Source organism: Gadus chalcogrammus, chromosome 8 (genome assembly GCF_026213295.1).
Source record: "Gadus chalcogrammus isolate NIFS_2021 chromosome 8, NIFS_Gcha_1.0, whole genome shotgun sequence".
NCBI classification, from domain to species: Eukaryota; Metazoa; Chordata; class Actinopteri; order Gadiformes; family Gadidae; genus Gadus; species Gadus chalcogrammus.
In genome coordinates this window covers 9,467,888-9,488,022 of record NC_079419.1, presented here as the reverse complement: position 1 = coordinate 9,488,022, position 20,135 = coordinate 9,467,888, and the positions used below count along the sequence as shown (strand labels likewise).

The window sequence follows — 20,135 nt, the reverse complement described above, 5'->3', positions numbered from 1 at the left end:
TTCACAGCTCACCCTCTCAAGAACAAGAAAAACATCCACGTCACTGATCTTTTCCTCATCGCAAAACACACGCAACAACAACATCAGCAATAGTAGTCGTGGCCGTGTCCTAGTTTGGCCGTAATCCGAGCTGAGGAGCAGTGCAATGTGTTGCAATGTGCTTGATTAACCAGCGGGGGAAGAAGGCAACGCACGCGATCCGATTGCATGCGTGCTTGAAAACAATATTCGTCGACCATGTGACACGCTCCATTCCAAGTATGCGTCGCTGTGATCCCAGACATCCGAGTCATGCCGCTGCCCTTCTTCGGAAACACATCCTTCTCCGGGAGCACATAGCAACACGTACCCCCCCCCCCACCAAATGGGACTGAGACGAGACTGGGCCGACGAAATGTCTAATAGCCAATTTTGCACCCCCTTAACGGAATGGAAGTGAGGACAGGTTGGCATCGGTGGGGGAGGTGGCCCGCCTTGTTGTTCCGACAACAAGGCGGGCCACGCAGAGCCTCTTTGCTAAGGGCGTGCCACTGCGGTCCACTGGGCCTCAGCAGCTGGTAGACTGGGGTTTGTAGTATGGATGCCTGGCATTCTGCTCCGGGCTCCTCCCCCTACTGCTGGAGCTCTATTTATAGGTGAGTGTTTACTCTGAGCTCAGGGACGGTGTAAAGGATCTAGTGCAGACTGGCCCGACCATGGCCAGGGAAAACTGTTTAGAGAGGATCTGTCCCCCCCGGGGCTGCTGCTCTGGTGTCCACCACAGGGGGGGGGGGGGGGGGGGTGACGGGACTCGTTTTGTCACGGGCAACAATCGATGTCATTGCAGGGTAAATACAGGTGGGGCTCATCGCGTTGATGTTTTTGCTGCAATCTTTTTTTTAAGCACCGACTAGGCAAGAGTCACTAGTGTATACTCACGCTGCACAAAATATACTTCCCCTGTAAGCACACACACGTAACATATTCCCCCTTAGCTATCCATCCTTACCACGGTCATCCATCAACTCAATAGATACGATATATCTTGTTTATGAAACATTCAAAATAAGTTGGAGGGTGCAACTCCGAGAGCTCCATCGTTAACGTTATTTCACTATTACTGCATATCTTAGCAGTCTTATATGAATACAACAGCCTACCCCTCCCCTTGCCCTCACACATAACATAACATAACATAACATAACATAACATAACATAACATAACATGAAAGAGGGCCCATGTGCGTCTTAAACACAAACATATGCCTGGCCTTAGCCTGCTGAAGAGGATACAATCTCATTACAACTCCTCAAGCATGATTAAACAGATCAGAAGAAAGGCCCATAGCCCATTACATTCACCCAGGCTGGTAGAGTACTAGACTGAGTCCCTGGGCATTAGCCGGAAGGACTGCGTTATAGGAAGGACTGGCAGACATACTGGGACTCTCTCTCCAACCAGCAGCGCTCTGCGCGTCTCTTCCACAGCGTGCTCGTTACTACCACGCAGGTGGTGCGTTAATTAGCCCGCACATCACTCGCCTGAGTGTCGGCGCGTTTGTTTGCGGCGGTCTCACGCCAAGACAATTACATAGGCTTATGATGATATCTGAAGACCTCATTAAAGTGATGAATCTCTACACGCCGGGGAAAACGTGATTATTTGTATAATGGTTACATATAAATAGACCCTCTCTGCTAGCGAGGATGTGTGATGCTTTGTATACAACTTATTGGAAAAAGGATCACGGCAGAATAACCAACTGTATCTTTGTCAAGTAGAACTGGAAACTCTAGTTTCCTTGCACGTTTCAAGAAATGATACTGAGGAGCTGGAAAATAACTGGATTTTGTTACATCCAACATGGCGGCCAAAGTGACCCTGGGCTTGTGGTGCCACATGGCAAAAGGAAACTCGGCTGGCCACTGAGTGGGCGCATGCCGATCAAACTCGCCTCTGATGTTGGAGCTGTACTGCGTCGTCAGCCACTATAAAAAGGGCTGTATAGATTACAAACACTTATATTATAGGGCGAGTGCTCCGCCAGCACTAAACGGACAAGGCTGTGAAGTCACAATCTGACCCCGGCCCCCACCGTTAACGAAACCCATTTTTCCCCAGCAGACATAACCGAAGCAATTTTGCGAGCGGTCCGGGTGAAATCGACTCAAAACTGAATAGCCTCGATATGCCCGGGGCCAGTTAAACAGGTTTAGCATGACTTCTTCTGGACAAGAGATTACCCAGAGCCTTGCCAAGCCAACCAGAGAGTTGGGCTTTTGGACTCGCGGTGCGCTCACAGCTGCTCTTTCAGCGGGAGAGATTTTCCAACGAGATTACGGGTATATGGCCCCTCAGCATCCCTGCATAAATCTGCACCGTCATCCCTTCGCACTCCGCCCTTTGTCTTACGGGGTGGACAGGACACAGGAGGGCAGCAGAACGATAGCCTGGCCCCGTTATCCTTCACCTTCTATGGGGGGGGGGGGGGGGGAAGCTGTGGTGGAGCAAGGCCAGTGGATGGACGGCAGGAACATCTTAGCACCATAGAAATGAAGGAAAGAATGCGCTCAGTCAGTGGTGACAGGCTCTTCTCACAGGGCCAACACAACGGACCACACAGCCGCCTTGTATTTAGGGTGCTGGGGGGGGCGGGTGAGGGGGCTGCAGTACTATGCATGAGCCTGACACATACATTATGCATTCAGAATTCTGTACACAGAAAATTCAGAAAGGCCAAAGGGAAGAAAATAAATAAAATCCAATTGTGGATCCGGATTCAACCGGTTCTGGGCCAACCAGCCCAGTCTGTACATGAGGTACATGACATTTTTGCATTTTAATTCAATTTGCCTTCCCTAGGAGCACTTTGCTCTAACGTGATCATTCAATTATTTCAAGGGTGCAGCCACCACCCCCATCCCCACCTTCCCCCATCCCATTTTTAGCCGCTTGTTTTTCCGTCTCAGAAAAGGGACTCGGGACAAATTAAATGTGCCCAAGCTCCCCACAGACGCGCTCTGAGGTAAGCCTAATAACGAGAGTGCTCCCCCCTTTGACTTGGGGAGGAGTCAAGCTATCTGCACCCCGTTTATTCCTCCAGTAGATGACCACTACACCCCCGGCCGCCCCCGAAGCCCGGCCTAAACTGAAAATAAATCAAAGATGGACGAACATGGCCAATTCAAAGACGACAAAATGACCAACGCTGTGGCGCTGATCCCACCTAGAGTGGCGCACCTGAAGGTAGCAATAAAGCATAATTAAGGTTTAATGCAAGAAATAAAACGTACACGACTTTGGCAGTGTCCTCCGCCATGTTCATTCGGAGGGGCCATTTGTGATTGTAATGCACACCGTTGGGGCTGGGCGTTGTGCAAATGGCTGCTGGAACAGACACACACACACACACACACTACCGCCCCACTGATGACCAGGCCGCCATCTGTGCCCAGCGCCATTAGCTTGAATGAACCACAGCTGGCCTGGTCCTATGTGCCCCCAACCTACCCCGAACCCCGACCCCATCCACCCCATCCACCCCCAACTGCGTTGACCCCTGAGGGCTCCCAGAGGTTACATGAAGGGTACTGCCGGATGATTCTAGACAAGCCTAGGAGCCGGTCGCACCAGCGTTGCGTTCGCTCGGACCTAGATGGTGTTTATACGTTAATCAGAAAGGGTTGCACCATATAATCTAGTTCCTACGGAGCGCTTAGTAGTAACTACATATTTACACCTGCCCCCTAGAAGGAGTAATTGGTGGCAGAAAGTGACAAGAAGTAATCAGCGAAATAAAAAATAGATATAATTACGGGGAGGGTGGGTAGGACTGCTGCGATCAGCGTGCACTGTGTAGAGCCCAGCAGCGACAGCCTGAATACTCCAGACATGAGCACAACCAAACATACAGTCAATTCAGACCGTTTCATGTGGTTGAAGTCCGCTCTGGTCCTCTCAAGCACTTCCTTGTTTAAAGCGTAGCTTGTTGTTGATTAGTTACAACTTGGTTGTCTTCACGTTGAAAGGACAACGACCTGCTTAAGTTCAACTTGAGCATTATCAAAATACTAACTATAGTAACCAACTAGTAATATCTATGGGCTTAGTAAGGACTTAATGCACAGACTAAGTAACGAACCAACGCATAGCTGGTGCAGCCTATTCCAAGGTTGTACTGAGCAAGACTACTGAGTAGGACACACACACACACACACACACACACACACACACACACACACACACACACACACACACACACACACACACACACACACACACACACACACACACACACACACACACACACACACACACACACACACACACACACACACACACAACCGTAATGAGATACCGTTGGCCACTCAGAGACATCTGTTGAGGGACAAAGAGACAGTAGGAGCGAGAGATAGAATACTCAAGTCAAAGAATAGCACTTAACTACATGATCGGATTATGATGGTCCAACTGTTGGAGCAAAACAAAACCCACAGTTCAGAAAGTTTGGACTTCATAAGAGGGAAGAAGACTCCTGGTGAGATTCTCCTGAGCAAACATCGTGGTCATGGTAACTTAAAAGGCCAGCCATCTAAAGCTTAAAGCACATGGCCCTTGCGGGCAGAGCAATTTTCAGTTCCCAAATCCACTTTGGGAAGCAAATACTATACAAAGGGAGCAAAGAAAATACAGCCCTGCTATTCACGGCCTGTGTGCACGCTTAAGATTGTCGTTTTTCAATTGAACTATTATGATGGTGCACATTTCAGAAGAAAACTGTGGCTTTCAAAACACAGTAGCTTCAGGAGGTTTGAGCTAGCATCAGCCTAAACAAACACAACAAAAACTGCCTGGTCACTTAAGAGATGATCAAATAGCTTTCCTCCCTGCTCAGGCAGCCATGAGAAAAACCTCACCGTTAATCAAGCTGGGAGACACATCATGGTGGCCAAGAGGCTGATGGTGCCAGACTGTGCAGAGGCAGACGCCTACACATTAAGAAGCTACGGATTGAATTAGCCATTTATGGGCCTACAGGGATAATTGCAAATCACTACATCGCAAGACTAATCTTAGGTTGAGATACAGTTCCACTTACAGAAGGTTATTGAAACGCAAACTCAGTTTCAAACTCAAACTGTGAACCAAATACACTGCTTAGGAGGAAAGAAAATTTAAAGATGAGTTGAACAATATATCTTGTAGACGTGTGCATGCATTTCAATACTGGTGAAAAGCGCTGCTGGCAACGCATCCCAACTAAATGGTCCGACACATAGCATTCCGTAGCTAAGGACGTGAGGATGCTAAAGGAGGATACAGATCACGGCAGCGAGAAAATACACAGTATCGCTGTTCCCTAGCCACGCCCACCGCACTGCAGTTCAAAAACACCGGAATACGTCGTATGAAAATCATATGGCAAGAATTACGAAAGCTCGTTAATGAGGAGACAGATGTTGCGTGTGGGCGCGATATGACGCTCCATGTTATTCATCGATATGACCCGGTACGAATTACATGGGACACCATTTCGATCCTTCTTTTAGAAAAAATGTATAGTAAACATCCTGATAGAAGTCTGTTTTGCTTGCCCGATTCATTAACCAAGTTTGACTGGTAAAATCTGGAATGCAGGCTGCATATTCAGCAGAAAAACATCGTTACGTTCCGCTGCAGAGGTTACATTGCAGACTTGCAGCAGCGAAGGTGACCAATATGTCAGTACATTTGAATCACGTCCATGATTGAATAAATCACACATGGCTTTTAATGCCCAAGTATCCGTCGTTGGATGTCAGGCGAGCCAACGATGACATGCAATAAATACACCTTTCGGTTTTTTCTCACCGGGCAACCACCCAGCAGTTTTTTTTTCCCGTTAAATAACTACAATACTGTGTAAAGGCTGATGAAAGAGCGGTTTTATTACCAGTTCTATTGACCTCGTTCCTTTAGATCAAAACGAAGAGTTGCAAATTGAGGCGAGCTCCTCTTCCTGACGACCGTGCTACTGGACTGGGCTGCAGCCCCTCTCCCTCTCTCTCTCTCTCTCTCTCTCCACAGCCAGCCTATCAAACTCCACGACACACGGGAGAGCAGGATTGTGGGATCGTGTGGGACAGCCACGGCATTATTTCAGCAGTCGTCCACCAGCGCACTTGAAAGCATGTTTATTTTGCTCGACACGGCCATTGTGGAGCACAAAACGCCTCCATTCAAAAAGGAAAGTGGTCTCCAAAACATTGTTGAACCACACTGCTATTGACAACACTACCTCTATTATTAATGAAAGATAAACAGGGCTCTTTTCATTGACTATTTACCCGTTTCCTCTGTGGTCTAGCAGTCGGGGCAGGGACTTCTGACTGCATATACTTCTATAGTAGTAGTAGTAGTAGTAGTAGTAGTAGCTTGATTTCCCTGCAACGGTAGGCAAACCACCATTTCTCCCCCACATCCACAGGCACCAACCAGTGCACGTTTTAAATTAGTGTCTGGGCATTTCACTCCAGGGATTTGTGTTTTTTCTGCAGTCTCCCGAGGGGAATTTGACCCTACAGTTCTCGGCACAGCTCTGTCACCCATTTTTACTTTTATCCCATCTTGTATTTGCTATATAATTGCTTCCATGCAAAAACATAGAAGACACATGAATACAAACTCGATGGTCTCCCGATTTGGGAAGACCGTGATCATCTCGCAGCTAAAGTCGCATCACTTTTTTTCCATCCAATTTCAATACAATTAATACCCTAGGACGGTCATTTCCATCACCTGAATTGATCAACCACTTTATATTAAATCGAATTTTTTATTTATTCAATCTCAATTATTATTCCAACCAATGATTCACATGATTTAGAATTCCAATTAAGATTCATGTGTTTCGGGAGACACTTCAAAAAGGGGTCACTTTCTCGAACTACACTTTAGGTTTGACCTTTTCCACCTTATGCCCATTTTTACACCATGAATATGCAGAGGATGAATGTAAATTAGAGGCAGACTGCTCGACTGTAATTCACTAAATCAGCATTGTTAATGGAGACTGCACAGCTCACCAGGATACACAAAGGAAATGTAACCAGGATGTTTATCTTCCGTGCAACCAAACTGCAGGAAGCAATAGGTGTCTACTGAAACCCCTCTATTAACATCAAAAGCAGTTAAAGGAATAACTTCTTTAAGTCCTAAAGCCATTAATGACTATGAGTAATGGCGCAATGAAAGAAACAGCCAAAGAGTGCCAACAGGTCCTGTTTTGAACAGTTAACACAGAAGCTCTGCAACTCTAGCACCAACGTTTTGGGACAGTTTGAGCATATAGCATGAAGCCACAGGGAATGTCCTGACTCTTCACAGCAACTCTTTTGGTCAGCACTATGACTAACCACCAACCAGACAGACAACATGTGATCTACTGTAGACTGCTTGGCTCGTCACTTTGTCCCCTTCTGCTGCGCTCACTGCTCTGTTCCGGATCAGGGGTCAGGCCAAGCTCAGTGCAGGACTCAGCAGAGAACTTCACCCCCACACCACTCTGAAAACGATCATTCCTACCTCAGCAACATTAACACGGAAAACCTCTTGGAATAGCGCTCCTCTAACATGTGTTCAATGTTAAACCCCCCCTGCTAAAAGGGTCAACTGAAGAAAAGTTGACCTGACGCACAGAACGTGAAAACGTTAATTGTTTTAGGTACAATGGAGCCTTAGAAATCAAAAGGTGAGAAGAAAAAAGCCTCTGGTAATCAATAACCTCATTACAGCCACTCAGCTCCCGGTTTCAGTTAAGAGCCGAGAAAATCCCACACTTAATGTATAATCAAGGCTTCACACGGAGGCATGTCCTTTACGAAACCGGGCAAACCATGCATGTGATCCAATTAAAGAATTAATTAAAAATAAGTAACTTGTCTTGCGCGGCATTCCTCGGGGCCAACCACTGGTCAACCACTGGACCAGGGGACACCAGCATGACCAAAAATGACATTCCAGGACGTCTGCCATCTCAAACCAAGTCAAATTGTGAAAGAAAAGTAAGAAAATCATAGAAATTGTTAGAGAAAGGCAGTTTTTTTTTTAGAAACGCCTATAAAAGCGGTTTGAAATCAAGGCCCTTTTGTGATGTAAATGTAAGTTGATTTGATCTAATGTAGACTACTTTCAAAGGAAACATGGTCCATGTAGAGACCGTGGCAGCCTGCTGGCTGATTGGGCGGTGGAGATGTCACTCCCCTGCGCTGCCACAGCTCAGTGAGCAAATGTGCCGATTTGTTCAGAGGCCCGAACCAATGGACCAATCGGGGTCATCAACCCCATACCTACACAGCACAACTCAACCCAGGGCCCCGTCAGACTGGAGTCCAGGGCAAAGTCTCCCCGGGCTTTGTCTTAAGTTAAAGTGCCACATTATTCTCTTGAAGCGTGGGTTCCCTATCAGCTCTCATTAAAAGAGATTAATCGGAGACACAAGCGAGGGAGTTGCCGTGAACTCTATAGCTTCTGCTCGGCGTTCGGGATGCGTATCTTATCGCGAGGCATCGTAAAAGCCGGATGGTGTTCAACCTTTGGAAAGTGGCGGACTAGAGATTGGACCCTCTGAGTGAATGCTGAGGAGACGATTCTGTTGAGATGAGCAGAGGGAAAAAGGGCGCCTCTATTTCGACATGCAGCCCTTTGACTTGCGGAACAGAAACTGTAATGGTGCTGGGGATGTCACTTCCTATCGACTGGTTTGGATGAGACAGCATAGGCGTGCATGTATCAATGCCTTCCCACGGTAATTTTGGGTTGAGAAGAAATGCTATTCATAGTTCCGATCATTTTGTTTTAGAAAATAAAGCATATTTCACAAGTACTACCAATAGCCAAACATATAATAAATATCCGGTATGATCAACAGATACGAAGAAAGACATTTGGAAAGTAACCAAGTATTAAAAAGGTATTGCTCAAACAGGATTTACCCAAACCTCAAAAGAACATCTGCTCTGCCCCATACAGGGACCTGACGTGACGCAGGGCTTCAAACCAAACACAGAAGACGCCAGAGACAGACTTCTTCTATTCACCATAAATACCCCGCGACAGTCTCTTCCCCTGTTCCCTTGCCAGTATACTGTCGCTTTAAATGCCAACAGTGATGGTAGCTTAAGCCTTGTAAGGCTCTCAAGTGACTGGGCGCCAGTGGCAGATAGCGGGGCTCCAAACAGGGCCATCAGTCTGTCTGACAAGGCTCAAGTAGGAGTTCTCTACTCTGAACCTCGGGAATGTGGGTAGGGGGGGGGGGGGGGGGGGGGGGGGGGAGAAGGGTGCTGTGGTACTCTGACAAAAGACGTGCGCCTCTTCCAAAAGGAAGAGGCAACAGGAATTACATATATAGCCGAAAGGATCTGTGGTGATTATGTGAAACAAACTTAAAGTCGCAGAGTGGTTGAGGTTTGGCTTGCTTCCTTGTCGACTTCTTAGAATATGCACCAAGTATACTCAAAGTAATTACAGTGATCAAATTCACCCACTCTGCCTCCATACAGGTGAACACGTGAAACAGGTGCTTAATAGTTATTGAGTGTCACCGCCCATATCCATGTGACCCAGCTCTCAATCCCCCCGAAAATCGAACAGAAATAACATTACAAATCCTAACGACTAATGACATCACAAATACAAACCATGACGTACCTTATAATATTACAATTAAATCATTCCTGGCTCCTACAGGATCCTTTATTTTAGTCGTCTAATATAACTTACTGCTAAATGTAGGGAGTAATGCTCGAGACGACTGCTTGCCATGCAGACATCGATCCAGACGGCTAACACATAGTGGCAGGTACACACTTCAACATAATTGTCATGTTTCATTTCAGTTTGTTTTTGAGGCCAGTGGTTACAAAACACTGCCGTTAATGACGCATCATCGAGTCAGTGGGATTCCCACGAGTCACCTAGCATGCCTCAACGCATCAAGAAGGAAACAAATTTAAAAAGTGTCCCTTCACTGATACCAGACATGTTATGACAAGTGCGTAGGACATGGATATTTTGTATCCAAATTTAAAGAGCAGGGTAATTACACCAAGCGAGACCATTTTAACACACATCAGGTGCTGAATTACCTCACTACTGCAGTCACGTTTCAGACTATTACCAAGATCATGTCACCGACTGTTCTTGGCACGACCTTTGCAGGTCTCTTATCGCTCAGTAGAGATAACGGCCAGCAGATTTCCTGATCATCCAGGTGTACCTTTGATCCTTATGACCACCACATGTCAGCTTCTGGGACACAGCCCACGCAACACCGTGCCGTATCAGGCCATCCTCATGGATTGCCATTGAAGGCTAAGGATTAGTCTTTGGTATTGATCCAGGAACATTAGATGGGTCGTCTCGTCTCAGACCGGTCCCTCTGCTCTGCTGCTGATCATATCACGATATATCTGCCCCATGTGTTTTTGTGTGGGGCATTTGGACATTTGAGGACCTCCACTCATTGTTTCCTATGGTACGATCAAAGGATGATATCAGCATAAACATGATGGAGGGATTCCTTCAATTTCTTATGGGTGCTTCTGCAAGGATTCGAAGCAGGCAGGCACCCATGTCTCTCTAGTTAAAGAACCCTAAACAATAATCTTTACTAGACCGTCTTAGTGTTAATGATTGTTTTAGAGATAAAGTGAAAATTTAGGAAGGAATTCTGGACAGGAACCTTAAACCTTCTGATTAGGGAACACTGTTTACAACCTCAAGGCTACATACAACGGGCGGTATGAAACACATGTATGCTTTGCAGCCACCTGATGTTACTTGGGGCTACATCTGGTCCCGTGGCCCTGTTACATGAAGTCTAGCCCCCACTCGCAGGATCAATATTTTTTAACACCCAGTCCTTACAATGGGTAATATATTTCCTGGCTGTAATTCACCCTCACTGCAGCCTCTACCATTTATAGCCTATAGCGGGCCAGAGATCTCGTATTATTTAAAAATAATAAATCGTAAAAATATGGTGCCAAGGAACAATACAGTGATGTTAATCATTACGTCATTTTTCGTTTAAATAAACTTTAGATTGAGATTTGCTGACGAACGATTTGGCAATCTGCATCTGTACTTTGGCCATCCTTATCGTGCTTCTCGCATGTCCACTGTATTAGGCCTAAAGAAAAAAAACTAAATGAGGTCTTCAGGTGTAACACAAACACAGACGCAGCACATTTGAAAATGTCAAAGATTGTCTTATTTTCTTTTCCGTATGCATGCAACGGTACAAAGAGTCCTCAGTTCATTGATCCCTTGGCCTTGACGTGTTGTCCTATACAAAAAAATAATCGAGGAGAGGAAGCACGTGCTCCTGCGAGAGAACTTCCCCTTCCCAATCCAGCCGTCCGTCTCGAGGCAAGGCAGTCAGACCACGAGCGAGGGTGTGTGCGTGTGTTTGTGTGTGTGTATGCTACAGAAATCATCAATATGTGGGGGGAGTTTCTTCAGAAAGTGTCAACACACAAGACATATAAGCACCGTCAGCGCTGCGAATTTAAATTGATTTAACGTGACTGCATTCAACGGGTCGTTTATATGGTAATATTTACGATAACGTTTCTAAAGGGATTTGGGAGAGTGGTTGAGGAACAAACGGGGGCGTACTCACTCAGTTGATGTCCGACATGTCAGCATGAGATCATCGTGGAGTTGGTGGTTCGAGCCCCCGGTGGAACCAAAACAGAAAATAATCACACGGAATTAAACGAACGATACGATGAATCAACCTCGAAGCCGTTTGGTCATAACTTTACTCGAGTACAAAAACACATCGTTAGGCTTCCTTCAACATCTAAGGTTAGGTTAAATACAATGTGAATTCATTGAGGCTGCTTATTCCCCGCATTTACTGTACGATGTGAAGGAGCCGCAAGAACGCTGTGTTAAACAAACGAGGCATTTCACCAAACGGTATACTTTACCTAGCTTCCTTCTGGCGGACTTAAGCCTCAAGACAGATCCAAGCAACACAACGCTACAAGTCGCTGTGACGGACGGAATCCCGACGTAGGGGTTGCCCGATTAGAAAGGACTTAACACCTGTGAGCGTCCACTTTGGCAGACCGGAGAGGGCATACACTTCAGAGAAGGAGCACATTCACCCCGCCCCAATTGGGTTTAAACTGCCCCCATGCGAACGCAATAACACGCCCACAAATAGGTCACGCTCGGAATAATCACACTGCCACCTTGTGGCCGTCTACGGGACATTGACTATGTGGCCTAACCACCAGAGGGCCTTATGAGCCTAGGGTTAGGAGTATTGCATATTGATGCTGCATAAATGATGCTACACGAAGTGTGCCTATCAAAAAAAACGGTGTACGTAAAACTCAAACCATACAATGTATACAGAATTATCTAACACAGGGACTATAAAACTAGCATGCACATGTATTTTATTAGGCAGGTCTGTCATTTAGTACGTTTTAAATGCTAGCCATTTATATCTTCATAGCAATGCATTCATAATTTAATGCATTATGTTATAATGTCACTATAACGTTTATGTATTATAAACCTTCCAATAATCAAATACTTATTTAACAAAACATTTAAACTTTTTAATGATCAACATTTTTGATCATTAAAAAGAGAAACAGTTATGGCAATTATCATATTTTGATACCGCTGCAAGGAAACACAAATGCATGTCAGATACTTTTCACATTTAATGGGGTGACACATTAATGTCCCTTTATTATGTAATAGATGGAGACCATAATATCTTCAGACCCTGGTGAAAAGCGGCACCTGTTGCATTCAAGTGAAAGGGAAACTATTTTCCCCAAAGTGTTCCGTCACACTCCTGAATCAATCAAACACAAAGTTATTTCAATAAACTTGTTTCTTTTTAATATTTCATAATGCAAGTAAAATTGCTTGGATGAAGCAAGTCATTTTACACTGTGCTACTAAAATATCCCACAATGACACTTAGGATTGACAGAGGTGATACAGACAAATGCTAACCCATGTGCACATTGGCAAGACCTTTTTTTACCCCTAGGTCCCAAACCTAAGCCTTTTGTCTACCTGAGATTCATTTCATTAAACCTATGCACAAGGTAATTCACATTACAGTGTATAGAAACAAACCTACGCTAGTATCTTCATACCCAGGGCATAAATTCTATGCTACAGTACACCTTTCTTTTTTCTTTTTTGAAGTAGCACATTCTCAGAGACTGCCTAAAGCAATTCTACAGCTACAGTTTATTTTGTTGAACTACCATAATTATTTTTATAAAATAAATGTAGGAATGAAAGTAGCTCTACTCTAAAGACTTTTGTTTTACAAATGAGTATTTACTCATCATAAACCTAATATATCATAATTTTTCTCAGTATTGCTCTTGCTACATTGAAAAAATATAAAAAAGTCTTGATATTTGAGCTTGCAGTGTGGTATTTATAAAGAGCCTTGCTCAAGAGTGTCCATGGCTATGTGTCAATAGTCCTTTTGCCCCATTGTACTCCCTCCTGGCCGTTCTCTCAATAGCAGCGGATACGAGCCGGAGCGATCAGCATCCAGTATCCAGAAGAGTCAAGACAAGACGTCAGCGGCCGTTCCAGTGGCCTGACAGCCCCTTCTCCATCCCTCTAGGACTCCACGGAGCAACCGGCCTCGGCCGGCTCCTCCTCTACCTGAGTGCCGCCCACGTCCTCCGCGGTTGTCCCTGCTGCCGCCGCCCCCTCCCGGTCAAAGGTCGACAAGGAGGTGTCGGTGTCGGAGGCCTCGAAGGACTCCCCCCCCAGGTCGCTCAGCTTGATGTAGCCCTTGCTGTTGGAGCTCTCCAGCCGGGGGCAGCTGAAGCGCCTGCCTCCCCGGTCGCCTTGACGACAGGCCGAGGCAGAGAAGCTGCAGCGCCGCACCGGCCGTGGCTGATCGGGCAGCGAGTTGAGTGACAGTCGCGACCCCGTCGCCCTGGCAACCGGCGACGGAGGGGACAGCTGCGTCTGAGTCCACGGCTGCTCGGCGGCGGCGGCCGCTTTCGGCGTTCCCTGCGGATCGGCGTTCCCGGCGGGCGAGCGTCCTCCGTGCTCTGGGAGCGCCGGCGAGTCGGTGCCCGTCGGATCCTTTTCTTTGGTGTCTGCCCCGCCCCCGGCTCCGCCTCCCCCGCCCGCACCCGCGTCCTCCGAACGCCGTTCCCCCCCCGCCGCCGCCGCCTCGCTCGCCGCCCCCTCCACCTCGCGGTTGTTGAGCTTGATGACGGGCAGCGTGTGGGCGGTGATCGAGGCGGCCCCGATGGAGGCGGTCTCCCACTGAGGCGGCGCCGGCGCCGTCTGCTCGCCGCTGCCGCCGCTGTGGTCCCGGTAGATGCTGTACACCGTCTCCGTGAAGGTCTGCACGTCCCGGGACCAGCTGCGCGTCCGGCCCGCCAGCGAGGGCCGTCGGAGCGTCTCGTCGCTGCCCAGCTCCGACGGGACACCCGGCCCTTCGGATGGCCAGGAGCCGCGGGAGTGGCCCCCTGCTCCTCCCCCTCCTCCTCCTCCAGCCCCTCCTCCTCCTCTACCCCCCCCACCTCCTCCCCCACTGCCGGGGCTGGCGCTGTAGAGCCCCGACGGGCCCGCGGCCGTCCCGGGGTCGGCGCTGCGGGACTGCGTGTAGTTGACCAGGCCGTTGAGCGGCGAGTACTCCTTGGAGCGCACGCTGTGCAGGTCGATGACCGTGGAGTAGATGTCCCGCAGGTTGATGATCTTGGTCTTCTTGTCGCGGTTCTCGTGGAGCACTGCGTTGGCGCAGATGAACAGGAAGATGCCGATGCCCATCACCAGAGGGCCGAACACCTTCAGGTTGTCCGAGTACAGGTAGCGGTCCAGGAAGTCGCACAGGAAGCCGCAGGAGTGCGACGGCTCCGGGGCGCTGACGTTTCCCTGGCTCTGGTTGAGCGACACCGCCTGGCCGTAGAGCTGCGGCGGACTGGTGGCGGTGGCGGCAGCGGCGGCGGCGGCGTTGGGGGTCGAGGTGGTGGTGGTGGTCGCCACCTCGGAGGACGTGGGCAGCGTCTTGGAGTAGCCCATGCGGTGGCCGCGGTGCATGCCGGTTCTCCGGCGCTCCTGGTACTCCTGGTGGTTGGGGCTGGGCCAGTAGCCCAGGATGGCCATGGAGATGCCCACCACGAGCACCATCACGCCCACCGCCGCCACAAGCCCCGCCGGGGAGCACAGGTTGAGCTTCCCCTTCACCACCACCACGTCGTTCTTCTTCTTCCTCTTCTTGGCTTTCTGCTTGCGCTTGTTCTCCGCGCGGTTCTTGGAGCGCAGGGAGTCCTGGCGCCGGTTCATGCGCAGCAGGCCGCCGGTGGCTATCATGGTTCCGATTGGACAGCGGGCGCGTCACTCAACCTGGAAGGGCAAACGGGGCGACAACACAACACACGTTCAGGGTGAGTTCTGTGTGTGCGAAACCTCGAGTTCAGGCGAGAAGACAAACATGAAATCTATCAAGGACATGAAGATAGGGTAAACCCGGCCGGGAAATAGGGTGGAATCTCTGCACTTGGAAAAATCAACAATAATTTTTATTTATTGATAATAATTGATTGTATCTGATGATAAAATAAGCTTTTCAGGCAATCAGGGAAGCACCAGTTATGAATCAACAGTTAACATCCTTACCGCTCTTCTGTGTAGTAGTAGGAAAACTACTGCCTTTAAATAAATAGACGATAGTTGACAGTCAGGAACAAGGAGTGCTGTTTATATATCCAGCCTGTGCCAGCGCGATATCTGCCCATGAAAATATAATGTGTCCAGACAGCTGGCCAGCAGGCATGTTCCCTTTCACCTCTCTCTCTCTCCCTCTCGCTCTCTCTCATTCTCTCTCCATCACTCTCACTCGCTCTCCCTCTCTCTCTCTTTCTCTCTTTCTATCACTCTCACTCTCTCTCTAACACATCTTTTCTTCTGCTGTTCTTCCTCTCTCTCCGCCTCTCTCTCACTCACTTACTCACTCTCTCACACATATTTCCTTCTGCTATTCCTCCTCTCTTTCCCTCTCTTTCTCTCTCTATATTCACTATATCCCTCTCTACCTCTCTCTCTCTACCTCTCTCTCTCTCTCTCTCTCTCTCTCTCTCTCTCTCTCTCTCTCTCTCTACTCCTCCTTCCTCTCTTTCTACCTTTATCTCTCTTATTCTACACAACTTCCAGCTTCCGTCTCTTGCCCTGACTCCATCTTCGCCGCCCTCTGAACAAACCCTGGCTAACCTTTGGCCACAGCGTCTCAGGGCTCGGGCGGGCGACGCGGGGAACGTGATCTGGAGCAAACAGCAGCCCTGGGAGTTAGATTGTTTACACACAGACGTACTCACTCCATCTCTCTCTGCAACCTCCTGCTAGATGGGGGTTGTGGGGTTGGGGGGGGGCGGGGGGTGTGGGGTCTTTGTGACCGATGCCGCCATAACGCTGATTACGATGATCTTGAACGGCTTACACCCAGCGGTGATTACACGCGTCCAGCTGATGAGTTTTATCCACATGGGGTGAATATTAATTTGCGAATAAATCTGCTTAATTAGGCTTTCCCCCCCCCCCATCTAACACACATGCAGACGCACGCAGTCATGCACACACGCGCATACACACACACACACACACACACACACACACACACACACACACACACACACACACACACACACACACACACACACACACACACACACACACACACACACACACACACACACATAAACACACGCACTCCTCCTACATTGAATCAGCTGTTAGGAAGGTATTTAATTTGAGTAATCACGCCTAATTATGTATGACTTAGGGCTTGGATTCATGAATAACTTATTCCACAGATATATTTCCCAGGCAGCGATTAGGTGAGGACATTTCTCAAGGAAATGTTTTGCACACCTGGGTCCACAAGGCTGGCAGTCCCGAGAAACCACCAAGGTGCTCCACTGCTCGTGTACCTTTCGATATATGGATTCTTGATATCGATTCAGGTTCCCACGACACATCTCAAGCACGGTGGCATGATCACATGACCTTTCAGAAGGTACCAGGCAGGCCTATATCAGGTCTACTTACATCAGGTCCTGGCTCTACAATAGACCGCGTAGCTCTGCGTATCCCCACCGATGCTACTTCAGTGGGGCTTCGTGGGCAACCTGCACTAAAAGTGATAATGCGTGGGAAGCCCAACTATGTTTAGGAAAAGAGGCTGAAGAGCTGGAGACCTGAAAGGTAGGTGTGGGCAACCACGGCTTGGCCCCTCTCCGTGGTGCTGAACGCAGGGTGCCAATACCTGGGTTTGGTGTTTGCTGATAAAGGCCCTATGTCAGCAAAGAGGGAAATAAAGAGGCCTCTTGCTTTACACGGTAGGACATAATACCGGTCAATGTTGCGTGAGTAATGGCTTGTTGATATTGCCACGCATCTGCTTCCTCGCCTGTTGGAGATGTGTTGTGTGGGAGAGGGGAAACACACACACACACACACACACACACACACACACACACACACACACACACACACACACACACACACACACACACACACACACACACACACACACACACACACACACACACACACACACACACATGCGCAAACATATGTTGTTGAAGAGGAAAGGTTCCCTGAAGATGTCCAGACCCACTGCAAGACATGTGTCTCCAGTACAAACCAAAACACTGTGTATTTGCTCTTACTTGGTAGAGGCACATGACAAACACCCAGACGGCTTACTTGGCCTGACGAAGCCCATGCTTCCATGGCTGATAGGCCTTCATCAATTACCTCAGCGCTCGTCTCTTGTGACTACATTGAGACAGTCAGCATCATTTATTTGATATTTACCGCCATAACCGACTGAATGAATTTCGTGGCAGCGACCGAACCATTAAAAAAAAAGTTTTACTAACGTTAGTCTTTAAAACGAACGGTTGGTTTGGTGTGGAAGCCATAAAACCTGTAACGACAACTCCTTGCGTTTGGCATGGAGTGGATGCCAGTCCAAAGCCTGAAGACTATTTAAACAATTCTCATAAATCCATTTTAAATCAAAAAAAATGTTATCCAGAAATCCAGAAACGAATTCGCACAGCAGACGTCGTGCAGTGTTATAACCCCTATCCAACGCCCTATCCCCATCAATTTGTATTTTATAAAACAATAAACATCTTCCCACGCCGGATGTGTTATGTTGTTATGCTATGTTATCCTAAAGCTGCAAAAAAAGCAACACCGACATTCACAATATCTATGCCTGTCTATGGAAGATCGTATAGCCTCATACGAGATACACGGGCTAATAATCTATTCAACAAAAGATACCCGTTTGATCGGCATCACGGAATTGTACATTGCAACTCTTGGCGGCGACTGCGGTCGTAACGGATGTGTTCGTGATGTGATAAAAAGGACAGATAAACATAAGCGTTCTCACCAGAAAGGGTTCCGTGATTATTCCGCATCTTGAAAACGCGCACGCTGGCTGTTGTGCTGCAACTGGTTCGGCTGTGCACCGCGCGGTGCGCCACTTTGGTGCCCAAACTGAACTGGAAGAGTGCGGCTTGCAGTGAACCGTGTGCTGGCTGTGGAGCCGGGGGGCGGGGTCGTGGAGGGGGAGGAGGTGGCATCGGGTGTGAGGAGGATAATCGTCGGACACCGTGCAAATGTAATCTGTAATCTAGTTTAAGTGATATGCTGCGTAATTTATTTAGAGATTAGATGTGATGCTTTAATTTTGTGTCGTCTTAAAGGCAGTGCTGTATGAGACGTTTTAGGGGGGAAAGGTATGGCTAAAATGGAGATTTCTGTTTTCACTGCTGACTAGCGCTAAGGGACCAAACAGGCTTATAGTATAAAAGTGACTATCTTAAATCGGTGTGTAGCCTGTAGGGAACTATTTAATTAAAAATATGTGAGATAAAGAAAAAAACATAGGGATTGTATCAGGGAATCAACCAACAGAGCATCTGCAACAGAGAAAACTGGCCTTTTACTAATTACTTTAAAGTATATATTTTTATAAATATTGATTGTTTGTATATTCCATATCTATACACACACACACACACACACACACACACACACACACACACACACACACACACACACACACACACACACACACACACACACACACACACACACACACACACACAGACCAGAAGAGACACCACTACATATAGTAGTAGAGGCACCAATACATATACCAGTAGAGACACCAATAGAGACACCAGTAGAGACACCAGATGAAACACCCCTAGGGATACCAGTTCCCTAGCGTGTCTCTTTACAATTAGAGACACCAATACATATACCAGTAAAGTCACTGATTCCAGTCGACACGATAGAGACACCAGTCGAGACACTAGTAGACACACCAGTAGAGATACCAGTCGCAACACCAGTTGAGACACCAGTAGAGGACCCAGCAGACATACAAGTAGATACTAGTAGAGACACCATTGACACAAGCTTCTGAAGCAAGGATAAAGGAAATCGGGGGAGAAATACAAAGTCTCAGGCTCTGCAGGCTCCAGAGAGTTAACTGTGAATTGATGACCCAGAAATGGTGGTTTGTTTATGGCATAAATTACTTGGCTGGAACAAGGAAGACTCCAGCAAGTGTGAGAGTGTGTGTGCGTGTGCGTGTGTGTGTGTGTGCATGTTTTAGGCGGATGGACCAGACAGACACACGCACACACACACACACACACAGACACAGACACAGACACACACACGCACACGCACACATGCAGACACACACATACACACACACAGCTACACACACACACACAGCTACACACACAGCTACACACACACACACACACACACACACACACACACACACACACACACACACACACACACACACACACACACACACACACACACACACACACACACACACACACACACACACACACACACACACACACACTTAGCTGATGCTTAGCTGGGCTGTCTTTAATCTGTGGTGGTGTTAGCGCAGAGCGACCACTCCAGGGTCGTTTGCCTATAGAGCAACGACTATATCAGATGCTGGGTGAGGCCACAGCAGAGTGCACTGTGAAGCAGCCTTACTGCAGGCTGTACATGCCTCTTGGCGCAGTGGTTAGCCAGCACTTTACAT

At 47.8% G+C, this 20,135-nt stretch overlaps 2 protein-coding genes across 10 annotated transcripts in view; both read right to left on the bottom strand.

The window, feature by feature from the left end:
- Window positions 1-12,049, bottom strand: part of LOC130386962 (protein 4.1-like) — a 45,469-nt gene extending 33,420 nt beyond the window's left edge. For 6 of the 9 annotated variants that reach the window (XM_056595860.1, XM_056595865.1, XM_056595866.1 and 3 more), the window contains exon 1: window positions 5,913-9,281. The gene's annotated coding sequence lies outside the window, so the exon portion shown is untranslated. The other 3 variants (XM_056595868.1, XM_056595861.1, XM_056595862.1) reach the window with 3 other exon arrangements.
- A 729-nt stretch (window positions 12,050-12,778) lies between these two features.
- On the bottom strand, window positions 12,779-18,510 carry LOC130388201 (transmembrane protein 200C-like). The gene is made up of 4 exons (XM_056597575.1): window positions 18,441-18,510; window positions 14,990-15,382; window positions 14,581-14,911; window positions 12,779-14,508 (listed from the first exon to the last, which is right to left on the bottom strand). Exons 2-4 carry the CDS (start codon window positions 15,347-15,349, stop codon window positions 13,637-13,639), a joined length of 1,563 nt encoding a protein of 520 aa, XP_056453550.1. The 5' UTR covers window positions 15,350-15,382; window positions 18,441-18,510; the 3' UTR covers window positions 12,779-13,636.
- Between the last annotated feature and the right edge of the window lie 1,625 nt (window positions 18,511-20,135).